Here is an 18094-nt window from a genome sequence, read left to right as displayed (position 1 = left end):
GAACATTTAATCTAAAAAACACTATAAACGGTATCTATATTAAAATGCGAATAATCACGCTTCTATTACCAAACGTAAAATATAATTTCAATCCATAAATTCCTTATTTTTTAACTTTAAAATTATTTAGAACGTGTTTTGGATAATCGTAATATGTATGTTAATTGAATTACATATCCATATTATTGTAATTGTACCTTTAGCACCTTTATTAAAACACATTATTAGACGTTATTTGAAACTGTATTTGAAAGTATAGGATAGTTGCGTTTTATTCTTAAACAGTTTTAAAAGAAAGTTCAATTTAACGTAAAAGATATTTTTGTTCAAGAGAGCAAAAGAAAAAAGAAAATATTCAAAATGCGGTGTTGATCATTGAATAATTGTATAATTTTCGGGAAAAACTGACAGAGCAGTTGGAAATTTAATTTTGAATCTGTATTCAATTGTAATTTATCGATGAAGCGTGAAAATAATACTGGAAAAATAATTTTAGCAATTAGTTGTGTCGTTCGATGCGGACTACTCTGAAGTAGTAACTTGCATGACTTGACGTTTCGAGTCGCGAGTCGCTCGAACTTCTGAACACAAACGGAACCATTATTAAGTTGTGAACATGGCGCGAGGTAGTAGTGCTGGTTTTGATAGACATATTACGATATTTTCGCCGGAAGGACGGCTTTACCAAGTGGGTAAGACTCGTAAAAATGTTTTACATTACAATGCAAATGATACTTTCACGTTATCCATTGACTCTAAAACGAACAATTGGATCGAGAGTTATGACTTGGCGTGATCTGCAATTTTGAACTTGTTGAACTATAACTTATAAACATTTTGTAGAATATGCGTTTAAAGCTATAAATCAGGGCGGTCTGACGTCCGTAGCTGTCAAAGGAGCCGATACAGCCGTTTTCGCGACACAGAAGAAAGTACCTGTAAGGATAACCTCTTTATAATTTTAGTTTATAAATCTCTGTTTTTTGTATACCACTGTGGTATTTTCTATTTCATGTGTAATTTAACTATACTTAAATATTTGTACAAATCTAAATGAAACTTGTTAAATTACAAGGAGAGTTTTTTTACAGGATAAGCTACTTGATGCTTCCAGCGTTACTCATATTTTTCAACTTACCGAGCATATCGGTTGCGTTATGACTGGCATGATAGGTGAGTACAATATTATATAAAGTATAATAGAAATCGTATATAATTATATGATCTTAATTTCAGCCGACAGCTGGTCACAAATGCACCGTGCACGATACGAGGCAGCTCATTTTAAGTATAAAAACGATTACGAAATTCCTGTGGATACATTGTGTCGTCGTATCGCAGATATCAGTCAAGTGTATACACAGAATGCAGAAATGCGCCCGCTCGGATGCTCTATGATTCTTATTTCTTACGATAAAGAGAAGGGCCCGTGTATTTATAAAACTGATCCTGCAGGATATTTTTGCGGTTACAAAGCTATTGCTGTTGGTGCCAGACAAACCGAGGCTAATTCTTATCTTGAGAAGAAATTGAAGAAGAAGCAAAATTACGATTATGATAAAACAATACAGTTAGCTATTACATGTTTATCTACCGTTTTATCTGTCGATTTTAAACCAACAGAAATAGAAGTTGGTGTGGTATCAAAAGACAATCCCAAATTTCGGTAAATATATTAAAAATATAATTTTCGTACATGAAGATTTTATGAATAAATATTGCATACATTTTGTTATTTCAGGAGTTTAACTGAAGAGGAGATCGATAAACATCTTACTGTAATTGCCGAAAAAGATTGGTAATTTTATGTACGTTTGAATACAAATAAATTTCATGTATTACTTAATATACTTTTTTTAATTTAATATTTAAAATAATAAGAGTATTTGTTTTACCAGGTTATATACAATTGTTAACGTATAAATAAATTATAGACACATAAATTCATATTAAAAAGTTTATTTTAAGTATCATAAATTATAAAGTAGTAAATTTATTTGAAAATTATTTTCCTGATGCTGTAGCCAATGGATTTCTTAGAACCAGAATAACAGAATCTCCTCGTAAGAACATCTTTGTAATGAATCTATCTTTATTCACTGGTTTCGCCTAAACAAAAATAGAACATTCAGGTTTGATTAAATCTATAAACTGTAACAATTTTACCTTCTTTTTTCCTTTCCCTGTACGTGGAAGTTCGGTCCACATCTCTTTCACATTTTCTAAAACCATATTGCAGTGTCTATCAAATGCTTTTACTCTTCCCAACAATTTTTTGTTGTTTCTGCAATTGATTAATACTTGAGTATTGTTTTTGACAGACTGAGTCAATACAGAAAGTGGTCCAGTGTTAAATTCTTCTTCCTCTCGTTTTGCTAGTTCCTCAGGAGTCATTTCAGACTTTGGTTTCGTTAAAGAAGACCTATAATACAAAATATTAGTTAAATAAATATAAATACAACGTTAGAAAATAATTTCACTATTCATATTAAAATTTACGTAAAAACTTAAAACAGAAACAAATAATTGAGGTTATATTCTTCTATTTAAGTGAGGAAATAAACATATATTAAAGAAAATGTTCTTTAAATACTCACATTTTGATGTTATTTTTTTACAAATAGAAATAACAATAAAATTCTTATTTCTGAAATAGTATTAGCACACTATAGCAGTTAGTATTCGATGGCGAAATGCAATAGATCGCTTCTAACAATTCGAGAGCATTACTCTTTCAGTTTACCGATTATCAATGTCACTAATAGGTTAATTTCCTACATAAATGTTCAAATATTAAAAGCTATGTACATACATACGTAACGTATGAAAGAATAACAACAATATAATTGTAAAATTTGGTAAAATATTAATACAAATTTCTTTCGTGAGTAGATAAAAAAATATATACAGTGAAGGGGATTTAAAAAAATTACATTTGTATTTTAATAACTTTTAAATTTCAAATAATTTGTTATATTAGGTTATTTTATAACTCATAACTGAATATTTTAGGGGTTAAATATATATTGTAATAAGACTTTTTAAGACGCGTTTTTGAGTTCTATTAAAAACATAATAAAAAGAAAGAAAATATGAAAACAGCGCGTCAGAAGAAAGCAAGAAAACATTTAGGTTTTTTTATTAACAATTTCAAATTTAGATTGCCATTTCAAATTCTTGTTGATGGTACATTTACATTTGCTGCTTTGGAGGTTTGTGTAAATATAATTAATTGAAAATATGTAAAACTGTTTGAATTTATTTACTCTAATATATATTTTTTTATTTTATTTTTTAGAATAAATTCAATATACAAGAACAGTTATCAAAGTATTTTCAATCAGAGGTAAAATTATTGACTACTCCATGTATAATTTCGGAGACAGAGAAGCTAGGTTCATTTTCCAAGGCAGTTTGTGGAGCTATGCAAATAGTTAAACAATATCCTATACACAAATGTGGGCATGAGAAACATTCGATAACTGGTACAAAATGTTTATGGTCAATGGTTGGGAAAAATAATTCATCTAGGTATATAATAATAAACTAAGTAACTTTTAATATAGAAAAAAAAATAAAGACATTATGTACATATCTGATATGTATTGCAGATATATTGTAGCTACACAGGACAGAGAGCTTCAAGATATTTTGAGAAAAATTCCAGGTGTTCCCATAATATATCTACATGGTAAAGCACCAACTTTGGAAGCCCCTTCACAAGCAAGTCGTGAATATGCTGAAAATATTCGTAAAGGATTAGGAATGAGTACATGGGATATAAAAAAAATTAAAACACTAAAAGAAGCAGCAGGTCTTGTAGAAGATTCAAAACTGAAACTAAGAAAGAAACAGAAAAAAGGTGGTCCAAACCCACTTAGTTGCTTGAAGAAAAAGAAGAAACCACAAACAGAAATCTCAAATAATATTGTGGGAAAAAAATCTGGAGTTAAAAAAAGAAAGAAAATAAAAATAGCGACACATGTTAAAGAAGCATTAGTAGCTGAAATTAAAAATAAATACACGGAAAAGAATTAAAAAAAATAAAGTTAAAAACTGTGGTTATAAAGAGAAATTTATACATGGACCAAATATCAAAATTTATGTAAATAAATTTCATTTTTATTCATAATACAATAGTTTTTTCTCAGTTTATAAAATTAAAGTAAGAGAATGATATTGTGATATATATATTATTGCTAATACAAGATGAATTTATTTACGAATATAGGAAAGGTACTAATGTTAATGATAAAATTGTTAATCTTAAATGAAATTTAACATTGTAAAATTATTTTAAAAATTTTCTATAATAGTGCAAAATACTTTTAAAAGTACGATTTTAATGGATAATCTAATTATTTGATCTGTTATATTTTGTAATACCCTAGTATTCATATTTCTTTGTATTATGAAAATAGTATTAAGAATTATATATAACTAGAATAAGAAAAATAAGTAAATAGAATCACCAGTTTTAAGAAAGATGTACATTACTTAAATATGTTATATTTCTACTGTAATATCTAATGATACAATGAACACGACGGAAATCTGGAAATAGGAACTTTTATGTGCAGGTAACAAAAAAATTTGAAGGGAATCTACGAATACATGTTAACTGCATACTATTTACAGTCCTCTTTTTAAGGATTATTACATACAATGGAAGAACTGCAAATGTATGTGTTATATGGCAGAAAACAATACTTTAAGAAGGAACAAGTTTCTTTCAAATATGTTCATGTGCCAAACTACATAATCAATAAACGAGGTACATAAAAAATAATTTCTGACGTACTATAACATATACATTATAAAATCTAACGTACAACTTGTTAATTTTAAAGTTTTTATTTTTTTCATAGTAAGAAATAGAGAATATCTTGTTCCATTACATTATATTTAGTAGCACATCAAAAAAGATGAAATATATGTTTGAGATAGAGGCAAAATAAAATAATGTCGAATGGAAATAATTGAAAACATAGTAATAAAACAAAATTTACGCGAGGAATTTCCCTTCAGAAAGTCATTAAAGCTTTCAACTTAAAATCTAATTAAAATATTAGAATTATTCCGTTTTCGTAAATATAATAGGTTTAGTATGTATTATATGATGTCATGAAATGCATTAGTAGATTATTTCATATAAAGTTACCGTTTAGGAGAATTGAAAAATTTAAAATTTCTTTTACTACTAGGAGGCATTAATTAGATTTAACTTCATAAAAAAATTATATCGAATAACAGAAGAAAATAATTAAAAAGAAAACGTTTCTTATGTATCTTATCAATTATTATTAATAAACTCGTCAATATTAATCATCAGTACAATGTCAGTGACTAATGTAAATAATTAATAATTTATATTAATTAAATTGCTCACATTTTAACTACTTAATTTCATTTGTATCACGTTTTTTTTAATTATACTGCATAATGCATTTATATAATATTTGTTTAACGTTAAGAAAATAATTTTCTGTTAAATTCTTGAATATCTCATAAACGTATGCACTTTGTAAAGAATCAAATTACGGGAATAGGTTTTGATAAATTGGATAAAACTGCCGATAATAAATTCATATAATATTTCTTTCACAATCTATGTTAACGTCTGTCAATCTTAAATACGACAAGTGTGGATGTTTTTCTCGGATTAAAGTATTTTTTAAACGAAACGTATAAAACCTGAAGTTATTTTATCAAGGAGTCCTTTCTACTTCAGACGTATTTGACATTAAGGATGTTGATTTAGAAGTGCGCGCGCAGCCATAGCTAACATTCTCACACGTCGGGTAGAAATGCTATTTGAATTAGTTGCTGCAAACGCAGCTAATTGATTTTGTAAGGTAGTTAACACTGTACCCATATGCTCTCGCGTCACGGGATCATTAGGATCCAAGTTTAATATTGCCTCTTCGAGCCACCTGTTGAACAATTGGAAGTACTCAAGAAATATAGTTAAATATATATATTTTTTAAAAATAAAATAACGTTTTATTACCTATGTTTCAGGTCTGTACGATGTTCTAGGTCTGCAGATAACTGTTGTACAAGTGAAAGGATTACAGGTTGTGGTAAAATACATCTTGAACTTTGGCCCTGGGGTCCAACAGCGCGGGAAAATACTCTTGAGGGTTCTGTCTTTTCACAAACTAATACTACCAAACTTAAATCACTTGCACTTAGAGCTTGCTGAAATGCAGCATTTAATTGCCCTCTTTGAAGAAGAGACATAACCCCTGCTTGAACATCGGCAACTCTAGGTACTGGTATAGCAGGAGTAGTTGCTCGCGAACTGTAAGTTATACTAATTATTTATATCCCTTGAAAAAAATTTGGTGCCAATTTTACACATATTCACTTACCGCGCGTTCGTAATCTCAGTAAATTGTTGGTTTAAATTATCTCTGACGGAATCGTGAATTGTACGTATCGTTTCTTCCTGCAGAGCAGTTAAACATCTGTTCAATTCGGTTTGTAATTCCTCGCAGATTAGCGCAGACAACGCTTCGCTTTGTTGTTCGTTTCGTTGTTGGTATTGCTTGCTCGTAATTACATCTATATTTTGAAGATCTGTAAAAGTTGGAAATTTTATAGTACGCTTTATAGTTTTATATAATGCGTATCTATAATACTGATTCCTTACATTCATGAGTACCCTTAACAAAGGCATCTTGTACTTGTCTAAACATTGTTTGACACGCTTGCTCCATTCCCGGTAAAAGAACGTTCGTGAAGGCTTCTTTAAATGCCACATCTAATGCCGGTTTCACTCCATTTGCCGCTGCTAATGCGAGCGTATCTTTTACGTGGGTGCTATTGATCAGTTCTGTTAAATTTTCTTTTAAAAGTTCGTCCATTCGAGTAGAGTCTAATTTAAGTTGCTGTTTTAGTGGCTCTATTGTGTCTTTGACGATGCCCGGCAGTATCGTTTCGATTTGTTCTTTGATCGTTGTTCCAAGAGTGTTGCGGAATACATATTGCCGCGACATTTCTTCGTATAATGTTTGATCTAACATTGCGTTTTGCTCTTCAAAATATCTCGATATAGCAAAGTCTACATGCGATAATTCTTCTCTAAGTCCTTCTCTTATTTCTTCTCGTTGGTCTTGAATTATTTCCAAAACTGATTCTAATTTATTTATTAATTCGAGTGTTTTTAACTCGTTTGCCGTTTGCCAACTACTTTCTGTATCTCCCGTAGTATGCGTTGTCGATTTTGTTTCGTCTTTTAACTTTTTTTTCTTCTCATCTTCGTTCGTGTATCCTTCAGCTTCTTGCATCGCATGTCTGCTAACGTCTTTTAATAAACCCATCGGAATATTAGGCCAATCTTCACTGACAGCGTTAGTAGCTTCTGGCTTATTCTCAGTTTCAGGTTCTTCATCCGGTTTTGTAAGAGACATGATTTCTCTGACTTCCCTGGATGGACTACTACCACTACTAGCAGGTGCTTGTTCTTCCAGTTCGCTAGTAGCCAATGGCGGATCTGTTGCATTTAGAGCTTGTACAGTTTGCGCGAGGAAGGGACTAGCAGATAACACTTTACCCAATTCTGGACTACCAGGAGGAGAATCGAGTTCGCTATTCTCTTTCTTGGCGGGTGAACTGAAAGCATCGGGTGTCATTAAATTTAATCCGGTGTTATGATTCGTTGCTGCGTCAATCTTGGTGGATAACGAATGTTCCTCTTCACAATTTTCTTCAGAGATTCCATTCTGATTAACGGTCTCTAAATTTTGTAAGTCTTCGCCATAGTCCAATGAATCACGAGTTAATGAATCTCTGAGACTGTTGCCAATCACTCGTGAGGCAGGTTTAAAAGCAATATGACACTCTTGCAGAGACTTTGGTTGGACTAAATACATCCGGATAATTAAAACTTGTTCTTCAGTTTCTTCTTCGTAAGGACACAAGTCTTCTAATGATTCGCCAGTAGAACGTACTTTGCACAAACCAGCGTCAACAATTCCAAAACTTAGTATCGGATATGGCAGGAGGAACTCTGATATTGTGGTTACGGATGCTAACGCTTCTCCGCTATCTTTTGTAAGACTTAATATATACAAAACTTTATCGTATATATCTGATAACAAAAGATATCCAGCACTAAGATCTAAACCTGCTTTCAATATTGGTAGTTTGCCGGTAGAAGGTGTTGGCGCAAATTTAATGGTTTGCAAACAAGTCCACAATTCACATGACCAGACTTTTAATTCTGTATTATTGTTACATCCAGTTATGGCAAATCTCCAAAATTGTACACTATAACAAAAAATCAGTTTTAGAAGCGATTACTTTGATTCGATTTTATTAACATTTTCTTCCATATCGCTTACTCGGGATGGTACGTTTTATGGTCATCTAAGAAGAATAAACACGAGATAGGTCGTCCTCCGTGCGGCCTCCATTGATGTAAACAGCGTGGCTGAGCTTGATTGCCATGAGAATTACCGTGTAAGTAAACTTGGAAGAATTTCACTTCTCCGTCAAAACTTGCAGTAGCCAAAGCTGTGCCATCAGGACTAAAAGTTGCTTCAACGATTGTATCAGAATGTTGATCAATTTCCAACATGCCTCCATTTTCCTTTGCAGCTGGATCAGTTGCCTATCATTCAGTCAAACAGTTGGATAGTTTGTTCATTTTGTATGGATTTTATAATCTGTAAGTAAGGTACACATTCACCTCTATTGATCTGAATCTTGATGTAATGGTATTAACTGACCACAACTCTGCTTTCGAACCACGAGTTAAAACTAAAAGTTTCGAAACTTCGTCTCCGTCGGACGGTACATCCTCCGGAATATACGGACACCATATTACACGGTGACTAGTGGCAGATATGTCCTCCGCATCTACTTGTAGCAATAAACTACATAACAGTTCAGACGGTGTCGATTCAATAGTATGTATAAAAAGATTTCCCAAGTAGTCGACGCACGCTAAAATTGCATTTGAAACGTGCGCGAAAGCCAGATCCTGTATCGCGGCACGCATTCCTCTTAACAGTGTTCTTTGCTCTAATTCTTTGTATACAACTCTGACCATACCTCCTCCATTACTAACTAAATAATTTAAATGTTATAAATTTGGAAAATGAGAAAGTATAAAATTTATTTAAATCTGGGTTACCTTTTATTCCATAAGCTAAATATTTTCCGGACATATGAACCGCCAATAATTGGCCGGAATAAAAATTGTGTTCCCACGTAAAATCAACGATGTTTTTTAGTGTCACCTTAGAACTCCCATGATTGTGCCCCCCGGGTGAAGGAATAACGGTGACGTTGGCACTGTATAATCCGACCGAATGTTGATCTTCCTGGCCACTAAATTCTCTAAATAGAAAATTTATATGTTTTATAGTAATTACAATTTTTTTGTATATATAGAATATATTTTTTCGAAATAATATTGTGGGAAGAAACGAAAGGGAATATCATCTGAAGTTAAATTTAACTTTAGAAAACTATTGGCACACTTTAATTATCAAATCAACATTGAATTGTAAAATACAAAATATGTTTTTAATACATCATGTGTAGGTTTTTAGCATTAATCATAGCTTGTAATTTATTTAACTATAAAGCTTGTAATTTATTTCAGATTCTACTAGTATCTTTGTAGTTTCTGGAGTATTGTGGAAGAACTCTTCATACTTTTTCCAGAACATTTCTCTTCCTTAAATAACTTAAATGTAACATCCTATCATTTTTTCTGAAATTCTTATTACAGGGAAACAATTTTATTCCATGCAAATGTGAATATGAAATTTTACTTGACGATTATATTTTTTCTACTACAGATTAACTGCCATAAAACAATAAAAATGAATTATAGAACCAGTTTCTTTACATCCATGTCTTTATAATAATAGGAAAGTATGTATTTGACAACATAATATTAGAATCACAAGTGTGCCAATACTTTTTTGACTAAAAAATTTCTAATTCTGTCTCTTTATTTCCTTCAGCTATACAATTTTAAGTTTGAAAGGACTACACTACTTTTCTATGATACAGGATCCCAGAATAAATTTATTTACTACTTTAATACACAAATATCATTAAAGAAAAGTGAGTGTGTCAATAAGTTGTTATCCACTGTAGGTAATAAAGCAATATTTAAATCAATATAAATAAAAATCTAAGCATCCAAGACAATTTGATTAAATTTTATTTCTCATTTGTTTATAGTGTCAAATGAAGAGGAGAGAGGCTTGAAACAATGAACGCTACGATTAGAACCAATACATAGAAATACAGAAAAATTGAAAATTAGTAGCTGGTAGAAGTTGTATTAAAAGCTTACACTGTTTGCTGATAGTGGGGATGTTTTAGGTTATCCTCTCCTGTTTTGATCATTTTGCCGAAAGTTGCTGCGTGTCCTAAAAAATGATAATATCAACAGAATTTCAATGATAACCATGCCGGAATCTGGACGATTCTAACCCCTCCAGCCGGTGGCACGCCTGATAATGATATTATTCAACGATCTCACCTTTCGTGCATATATCTGCCGGATTGCAAAAACGCTCTCTGACGTTGTCTCGTTCATACGAACAAACGATGTGAATATTATCCCTTCATTTATGGGAACGAATAACGTGACCGATAGACCACAGTCTAACGAAATTAACAAATGTGAAATGTCAGGCAGCCATCACCCACTTGTCAGAAAAACGAACCGGAAGTACATCGGCGATATTTTATGTGCTTCGCACTGTGTGGCGCTCTGCACAATTTTAATTTTAAGCATCATTATTTAAAATGATGCGAACGGGATTTTCTTGATAATTGTTCCATTCGAATAAATTGCAAAACAATCTGATTCGAAGATAATAATTTTAACGGTAGTCGTTTGCAATTTTCTACAATAGGAACTTTTAAGATCGCGTTTAAATTTCAAATTTAACAAGTGCCAATTATTACAGATATAACATTTTTTTACTCATTAATTTAATTTATTTATAAAAGCTTCGCCAGCAACGGCAAAATATTTGCTAAGCAATAGTTTCTATTCCTGTCATCACAAGACACCGCCAATTGCTATTTTCCGACACTGTATTCGTAATTGCAACTTCTCTTTCTGCATGAACATAGATTCGCATTACGTCAAGCGTGATGTATATTAACTCGAGATTAAATACGTCGGCCTATTTAACAAATGTAGTACCACAGACCAGGTATACGAGTAGACCTTACATCCAATGTACTTTTTCGGCCCATTTTTATGGGGCTTTAGAGCCCCATTACCATCTTCGTGTCACTCGCAACATTACTAACAGGTTACACAAATGAATACGAGAGAAATGAGACAGAAAATAAAACTACAAAAATTTTATTGTTTTTTAAGGGAATGAGAGCTGTACGGTCCAGAATTGGACATTAATTGATTAATGCAAGCTGTAGCATTTTTCAATAAGAAGTGTTCTTATTTTTATAATATGAACAATACAGAAGAATCAATTGTTGCAGAAATTATTTAATAACGATTTTCTGCGATATGTTTTGAGATCACTAAGCTTCTGCTGGTCTCTGCTGGCCATTACTACTGACTTCTGCCAGCCTCCGCTGGCCTCTGCCAGCATCTCCTGACGTCAGTTGCCCTCCACTGACCACTGCTGACCACTGGTGATATATCTGACATGATATATATGTAATAACGGTTGTGTAAGATAAATCTATGGCAATAAATGATACAATTTCAAAGAATTCCATGTGTTCCCATCATTTTTACCTTTCTTTTTCTCTCCCCATTATTCCCTTAGCTATAACATACATGCTACCTCTTCGCAAGTCCGCCAGCATTTTGGAAATGTTCCGGGCACTTTGGAAATTCGGATGGCAAAACGCCCAAGTTTGTCGTGGAATAGTTCGTTATTTTCAACGCTAGATGGCGCACATTTACCGACCTCAATCCCCCTGGTGCTAAAACGCCCAAGTTTGTCATGGAATAGTTCGTATCGTCCACGCTAGATGGATTTCTCGACAAACTTGGGCGTTTTAGCACCAGGGGGATTGAGGTCGGTAAATAAGTGCCATCTAGCGTTGAAGGTAACGAACTATTCCACTACAAACTTGGGCGTTTTAGCACCAGGGGGATTGAGGTCGGTAAATAAGCGCCATCTAGCGTTGAAAATAACGAACTATTTCACGACAAACTTGGGCGTTTTGCCATCCGGATTTCAAAAGTGCCCGGAACATTTCCAATATGTTGGTGGCCTTGCGAAGAGGTGGTATGTATCTTATAGCTAAGGGAATAATGAAGAGAGGAAAAGAACGGTAAGAATGATGAGAACAAATAGAATTCTTTGAAATTAGATCATTTATTGCCATAGATTTACATTATACAAAGCTTTAATATATACATATGTTATAAGAAGTTATCAGGAATACTCTTTTGTTGTCCGCAGTGATCAGGGAGGGCCAGCAGAGGCAAGCAGTAGCAAGTATTAATCCTTATATGTTGTCAGAAGTATGAGAAGTGGTCAGCAGCGGTCAGCGGAGGCTGACAGAAGTCAGTAGTAATCGTTATACGTTGTCAGAAATATAAGTGATGGGCAGCAGAGGCCGAGAGAGACTGTGAGAGGCTGGCAGTAGCCAGTCATAATTGTTATATGTTGTTAGAAGTATCAGGAGTGGTCAGCAAGAGTCAGCAGAGGCCAGCGGAGGTCTGTAGGAAAATTAAAGAATCTTGAAGGAGAGCAGTCAGTTTACCTTTGTCGACTTTCCGAAACACTACAAGCTCACGTACATACGCGTGATCTGTCTTCTCTGGTATAAACCAGAGATGCCAGACGAAGCGCCGAGTGCACCGTGGACACGTCTCATGGGAGTTGAGAGAGGCAGGCTCACATTTGCCTTCTCGCTCTTGAACAACTGAAATCCGACCTCACGTCAACGGCATACCATTCGGAATCTCGGAAAAATGCCCAGGCATTTTTACTTGCCTTTCTTAGAGATCATTACTGAACTCTGCAAATTACTCCTGGTTTCTATTTGCCTCAGATGACCTCTGATGACCAGTGCTGACAAAAGTACAGAACTCCCGACAACTTTTGACATCATACAGCGACTGTTACTGACTGCTCCTGATTACTACTTGCCTCTGCTGGACTCTGCTGACCATCGCTTATATTTCTGACAACCTATAACGATTACTACTGACTTCTGCTAACCTTTGTTGGTCTTTGCTGATCTCTGTCAGCGTGTGCTTGTCTCTGCTGAACTTTCCTGGCCTTTGCCGAACGCTACTGACCACTGCAGGTATTTCTGATAATGTATAACGATTAATACTTACTACTGCATGCCCCTACAAGTCTCTGCTTGCCTTTGCAGGTTTCTGCTTGCCTGTGCAGCCTCTGCTGAACACTGCTGACCACCCCTCATGCTTCTGACATCGTATAACAATTACTACATGTTACTGTTCGCCCCTGCTGATCTCTGCTTGCCACTGCATGCCTCTGCTCGTCTCTGTTGACCGCTGCTGACCACCTCTGATGCTTCTGACAACATATAACGCTTACTACTTGCTATTATTCGCCCCTGGTGATCTCTGCTTTCCACTGCTGGCTTCTGCTGACCACCCCTGATGCTTCTGGCAATGTATAACGATTACAACTTGCTACTGTCAGCCTCTCCCAACCTCTGCTGGCTTCTGCTGACCACCCCTGATGCTTCTGGCAACGTATAACGATTACAACTTGCTACTGCTTGCCCCTGCTAGTCTCTGCTGACCGCTGCTGACCACTCCTGATACTTCTGGCAACGTATAACGATTACAACTTGCTACTGTTAGCCTCTCCCAGCCTCTGCTGACCTCTGCTGACCACCCCTGATGCTTCTGGCAACGTATAACGATTACAACTTGCTACTGCTTGCCCTTGCTAGTCTCTGCATGCCTCTGCATCCCTCTACATGCCTCTGCATCCCCCTGCTGACCTCTGCTGGCCCCTGCTGACCATGCTGACCTTTGTTAACAACTTCTAACATGATGTACATGTATTAAAACTTTGTATAATGTAAATCTATGACAATAAATGATATAATTTCAAAGAGTTCTATGTGTTCTCGTCACTTTTACCTTTCTTTTCCTCTCCCCATTATTCCCTTAGTTATAAGAAACCGTTTCTCTACTTAAAACTGGAATTTCAAAGTGCCCGGAGCGTTTTCTGAAATGCCGGTGACCTTGACCCATTTTCGAAACTGGGTCAAGGCCAAATCCTGATTCCCAAAGCGCCCGGAATTTTTCTAAGATTCGATGGCCTTGACCTACTTTCGAAATTGGGTCAAGGCCAAATCCGGATTCTCAAAGTTGGCCCGAAGATTTCTAAAATTTCGAATGGCCTTGACCTACTTTCGAAATTGGGTCAAGGCCATCCGGATTTCCAAGTTGGCCCGGAGATTTCTAAAATTTCGAATGGCCTTGACCTACTTTCGAAATTGGGTCAAGGCCAAATCCGGATTCTCAAAGTGCCCGAAATTTTTCTGAGATTCGATGGCCTTGACCTACTTTCGAAATTGGGTCAAGGCCATCCGGATTTCCAAGTTGGCCCGAAGATTTCTAAAATTTCGAATGGCCTTGACCTACTTTCGAAATTGGGTCAAGGCCATCCGTATTTCCAAAGCGCCCGGAATTTTTCTAAGATTCGAATGGCCTTGACCCACTTTCGAAACTGGGCCAAGGTCAAGGTCAAATTCGGATTCCCAAAGTTCCCGGAACATTTCTAAAATGCTGGTGAACTTGCGAAGAAGGTGGTACGCATCTTATAGGTAAGAGAATGATTTGGAGAGGAAAAGGACGGTAAAAAATGATGAGAACACATAGAATACTTTAAAATTATATCATTTATTGTCATAGATTTACATTATACAAAACTTTAATACATATAAACATATTATATTATATTACATCATGTCACAAGGTGTCAGCAACGGTCAGCAGTGGTCAGCGATGGTCAGCTGACGTCGGGAGATGTTGGCAGAGGCCAGCTTAGGTCGGGAGATGCTGGCAGAGGTCAGCAGAGGACAACGGAGGCCAGCAGAGGCATGCAGAGGCAAGTAGAGTCCAGCAGGGGCAAGCAGTAACAAGTAGTAATCGTTATACGTTGTCGGAAGCATCAGGGGTGGTCAGCTGTGGTCAGCAGAGGCTAGCAGTGGCAAGCAGTGACAAGCAGAGTCCAGCAGGGGCAGGCAGTAGCAAGTTGTAATCGTTATACGTTGTCAGAAGTATCAGGAGTGGTCGGCAGCGGTCAGCAGAGGCCAGCGGAGGCTGGCAGACTTCAGTAGTAATCGTTATACGTTGTCAGAAATTCCAGGAGTGGTCAGCAGCGGTCAGCAGAGGCCAGTGGAGACTGGCAGTAGTCAGTAGTAATCGTTATACGTTGTTAGAAATATAAGTGGTGGGCAGCAGAGGCCAGCAGAGGCTGGGAGAGCCTGTGAGAGGCTGGCAGTACCCAGTGGTAATCGTTATATGTTGTTAGAAGTATCAGGGGTGGTCAGCAAGAGTCAGCAGAGGCCAGCGGAGGTCTGTAGGAAAATTCAAAAGTACATGTAGTCGTACCTTGTACCTCGTACTTTTTACCTTATATTTCATGGTAAAAAAGGGTATAACTGGATAAAACAGTTTCATAACATTACTTGCTAATTCAAGTTAGCCACCCGTAGAGGCATGTAGAAACTAGCAGTGGTCAGCAGAGGCCAGAGGAGGCTGGCAGAAGTCAGTAGTAATCGTTATATGTTGTCAGAAATATAAACGGTGGTCAGCAGAGGCCAGCAGAAGCCAACAGAGGCTGGGTGAGGCTGGTTTAGGCTGGGTTAGGTCCGGGTTAGAACAACATTAAAGCTGTCTTGTGAAGATGCAAATGGGCATATCGAAACCTGGCTGACGAAATGTTTAAACATAGTGTGAATACCACTTCCGAAAGACAATTTTGCCCTGAAAAATCACTCACACGCGAGCACACACGCAACGCGATTACGTTATTCGTGAATATTCATTCAACAACATGTAACAACACTTCTCCAGGTTTATTACACAATATAAAAGAATCATTAATTTCGTAATCTAAATGGTTACTACATTGAGTCTTTTATATGTAAATAAAATCATTAAAATTTTACAGAGAGGGTCGTGATTTTGTAAGAATATCAAAATTAAAATATCTCCAAAACGGTTTCCTGACATTACTAAGTTAATACTTTTTTATAAAGAATACCAAGGTGCACTTACTGTTGTAATGAAAAAAATATATAATCCTATTTTTAAAAACACTAATAACTTTTATAAGTTCTCCACGTATCCATCTGTGAAACAACTAATAACGTCAGAATGTTCCTCTCTTGAAACTATTTGGCTTTGCTCGAAACATTGATCGTTAATCGTAATAATGATTACGTAAATTTAAGTGATAAAATCTGGAGAATCATTCTGTATATACGCTAATAATGAAAAATTTGTACTACCTTGAAATAGACTTCCAGTAATGGACCGTAACGCTGAACGGATGAAACAAAATTAATAACGGCGGCCATATTGATTCTGCATCTGAGTAGAGATAGCCGCGGACTTTAAAGAAGCGAAGACGAACGAAGTACTCGGGGTAGAGGGATGTTAATGAAAATCACCGCTTCCGCTTAATTATTTGTAAATATATTATTAAGTAACATCTATAATATAGTAATGAAAAATCATGTACATTAAGTATCGCCGTAATATTTATAATCCAATAGTAAAACACTCAGTTATGTATAAGACTTCGTAGCTTTCAAGCGTGGATCCATTTCTAGAATAGTAGTACCATCGGATCGCGTTCGTGTGTGCTTCGATCGTGTCATCTTTTCCTCTCCTGCCCTAAGGGTACCGTTTGCACATACACCGCGCAGGGTGAGGAGAGACGAAGGATGGTTATCATCCACCATTCACCCCGAACGTTATCGCCAAATAAAGTCAATATCTTTTTCTCTTTTCGTTCGATAAAAAATTGTATCGGGGCGCCATTTTCGCGCGTCTATACTTAATCTAGCGTGTTTATTGCGCGTATCGTAGCGCTGGCTCGAGTTTCACGGCACGAATCTCGACTAGATTTACGATATCGTTCGAAGAAATTTTTCTTTCGGATACTTGAGAAGCCTCCGCAAGGCGTTCGTACCGCACACCCTGATATTTTATCTTTTCTTTTTCAATCTCGAATGTTCCCCTACACATTTTTCATTGCGTCCGCCAGTACAATTTCAGATGCAACGAGAAATTAGCAGAGGACGTGCGCCCTCATCAATATTGTCTCTGATTTCAAATTTCTTAGTTTTTTTACTTTCCTTTTAGAAATCACTGAACGTTACGTCGCTTCTCAAGCCGTTTCGCTAGCAAAACCTGAGGGGCAACGCGAGACACACGCAAACAATTTCACAAGTTTTCGCACTTTGAACGAGAACTCGCGATCTTTGACGAATCGGTATACGCAAACCCAATAAAACGACTGTCAAAGCAAAACGATCGTAAATGTAAATCTTGCTCGTAACTAGAGACGATTTGTTTAACAATTGCGTTCAAGTAGCGAGCAAGATTTGGTTCGTTCCTCGACTTCGTCGAACGGAGTTTCTCTAAATGTATAAATCGATGACTCCAATCTAGTTTTACGTTTGAGTCACGACCGATTGTCGCGTGAACGCAGTTTTTCGCCGTTTACGAAATCGAAATTATCGTGTACATCGCTAAGCTAGAGACAGTATTAATCGTTGTGTTTCATTCTATTGGCAGTAACGAGTGCGCATAACGAGGGGAGGGAACGAATCGTTTCAGTTTCGTTTCTTCGCTAATTTTCAAAATTTACCTGTGCTGCGTTCGCGTTTTATGAATTTTAATTCGTAATATCGAACTTAATTTGCTTATAAGCATCCACAGTACGTGTAGGGTTAAGGTTTATAGGTGGCCCAATATTTGCGTGATTCGAAGTATCGTTTGTTGGGACATTAGTTATGCATTTTAGAAATTTGAGCTAGATTATAACAGAATTTAAAATGGTTTGAGATGGTTTGAGTGTAACTGGTAAAGTTTGAGGTGGCTTAATATTTGCATAATTCG

General features: G+C 35.7%; 4 protein-coding genes and 1 long non-coding RNA gene across 14 annotated transcripts; 3 read left to right on the top strand and 2 right to left on the bottom strand.

The window, feature by feature from the left end:
- The first annotated feature begins 324 nt into the window (after positions 1-324).
- On the top strand, positions 325-1967 carry LOC143348059 (proteasome subunit alpha type-6). 2 transcript variants are annotated; one of them, XM_076777864.1, is made up of 6 exons: positions 326-692; positions 844-938; positions 1092-1173; positions 1237-1666; positions 1742-1808; positions 1899-1967. In XM_076777864.1, the coding sequence occupies exons 1-5, from the start codon at positions 617-619 to the stop codon at positions 1800-1802; spliced, it is 744 nt and encodes a 247-aa protein (XP_076633979.1). In that variant the 5' UTR covers positions 326-616; the 3' UTR covers positions 1803-1808; positions 1899-1967. The 2 variants fall into 2 exon arrangements, with proteins under 2 accessions (XP_076633978.1, XP_076633979.1); XM_076777863.1 differs by lacking the exon at positions 1899-1967 and having other exon boundaries at positions 325-692; positions 1742-1846.
- Smd2 (small ribonucleoprotein particle protein SmD2) lies at positions 1940-2736 on the bottom strand. Its single transcript, XM_076777870.1, has 3 exons — positions 2598-2736; positions 2167-2422; positions 1940-2109 (listed from the first exon to the last, which is right to left on the bottom strand). Coding segments are annotated over exons 1-3 (363 nt in total). The 5' UTR covers positions 2600-2736; the 3' UTR covers positions 1940-2004.
- LOC143348058 (rRNA-processing protein UTP23 homolog) lies at positions 2696-6160 on the top strand. 7 transcript variants are annotated; one of them, XR_013080704.1, is made up of 5 exons: positions 2881-3212; positions 3299-3531; positions 3612-4236; positions 4652-4774; positions 6022-6160. XR_013080704.1 is itself a non-coding variant. In XM_076777862.1 (4 exons), exons 2-4 carry the CDS (start codon positions 3093-3095, stop codon positions 4036-4038), a joined length of 780 nt encoding a protein of 259 aa, XP_076633977.1. In that variant the 5' UTR covers positions 2696-2765; positions 3013-3092; the 3' UTR covers positions 4039-5090. The 7 variants fall into 7 exon arrangements, 3 of the variants coding, with proteins under 3 accessions (XP_076633977.1, XP_076633976.1, XP_076633974.1); XM_076777862.1 differs by lacking the exon at positions 6022-6160 and adding an exon at positions 2696-2765 and having other exon boundaries at positions 3013-3212; positions 3612-5090; XM_076777861.1 differs by lacking the exon at positions 6022-6160 and adding an exon at positions 2744-2858 and having other exon boundaries at positions 3013-3212; positions 3612-5090.
- On the bottom strand, positions 5315-11642 carry Ge-1 (Enhancer of mRNA-decapping protein 4 homolog Ge-1). Of its 3 annotated transcripts, XM_076777826.1 has the most exons (9): positions 10511-11642; positions 10322-10397; positions 9143-9348; positions 8696-9075; positions 8349-8617; positions 6656-8274; positions 6375-6582; positions 6011-6304; positions 5315-5933 (listed from the first exon to the last, which is right to left on the bottom strand). In XM_076777826.1, the coding sequence occupies exons 2-9, from the start codon at positions 10372-10374 to the stop codon at positions 5744-5746; spliced, it is 3219 nt and encodes a 1072-aa protein (XP_076633941.1). In that variant the 5' UTR covers positions 10375-10397; positions 10511-11642; the 3' UTR covers positions 5315-5743. The 3 variants fall into 3 exon arrangements, with proteins under 3 accessions (XP_076633941.1, XP_076633942.1, XP_076633944.1); XM_076777827.1 differs by lacking the exons at positions 10322-10397; positions 10511-11642 and having other exon boundaries at positions 8696-9071; positions 9143-9274; XM_076777829.1 differs by lacking the exons at positions 9143-9348; positions 10322-10397; positions 10511-11642 and having other exon boundaries at positions 8349-8672; positions 8736-8861.
- Positions 7605-10243, top strand: LOC143348064 (uncharacterized). The gene is made up of 5 exons (XR_013080705.1): positions 7605-7750; positions 7854-8058; positions 8382-8466; positions 8605-9891; positions 9984-10243. It is a non-coding gene; the product is annotated as an uncharacterized LOC143348064 (long non-coding RNA).
- Positions 11643-18094: the final 6452 nt, after the last annotated feature.

This window comes from Colletes latitarsis, chromosome 11 (genome assembly GCF_051014445.1).
Source record: "Colletes latitarsis isolate SP2378_abdomen chromosome 11, iyColLati1, whole genome shotgun sequence".
NCBI lineage: Eukaryota > Metazoa > Arthropoda > Insecta > Hymenoptera > Colletidae > Colletes > Colletes latitarsis.
This window is presented reverse-complemented; position numbering and strand designations above follow the sequence as displayed.

What these genes read in the sequence shown, in the direction of transcription:
- LOC143348058 (XM_076777862.1), top strand. Translation starts at nt 3,093, where the DNA reads ATGAAAACAGCGCGTCAGAAGAAAGCAAGAAAACATTTAGGTTTTTTT. An exon ending in TTACATTTGCTGCTTTGGAG is followed by an intron (nt 3,213 to 3,298) that starts GTTTGTGTAAAT and finishes TTTATTTTTTAG; the next exon opens with AATAAATTCAATATACAAGA. An exon ending in GGGAAAAATAATTCATCTAG is followed by an intron (nt 3,532 to 3,611) that starts GTATATAATAAT and finishes TATGTATTGCAG; the next exon opens with ATATATTGTAGCTACACAGG.
- LOC143348059 (XM_076777864.1), top strand. Translation starts at nt 617, where the DNA reads ATGGCGCGAGGTAGTAGTGCTGGTTTTGATAGACATATTACGATATTT. An exon ending in AGGACGGCTTTACCAAGTGG is followed by an intron (nt 693 to 843) that starts GTAAGACTCGTA and finishes AACATTTTGTAG; the next exon opens with AATATGCGTTTAAAGCTATA. An exon ending in AAAGACAATCCCAAATTTCG is followed by an intron (nt 1,667 to 1,741) that starts GTAAATATATTA and finishes TTGTTATTTCAG; the next exon opens with GAGTTTAACTGAAGAGGAGA.
- Smd2 (XM_076777870.1), bottom strand. An exon ending in CAGGGAAAGGAAAAAAGAAG is followed by an intron (nt 2,110 to 2,166) that starts GTAAAATTGTTA and finishes ATTTTTGTTTAG; the next exon opens with GCGAAACCAGTGAATAAAGA.
- Ge-1 (XM_076777826.1), bottom strand. Translation starts at nt 10,374, where the DNA reads ATGATCAAAACAGGAGAGGATAACCTAAAACATCCCCACTATCAGCAA. An exon ending in CCCCACTATCAGCAAACAGT is followed by an intron (nt 9,349 to 10,321) that starts GTAAGCTTTTAA and finishes TTTTCTATTTAG; the next exon opens with AGAATTTAGTGGCCAGGAAG. An exon ending in ACTGAGATTACGAACGCGCG is followed by an intron (nt 6,305 to 6,374) that starts GTAAGTGAATAT and finishes TATAACTTACAG; the next exon opens with TTCGCGAGCAACTACTCCTG.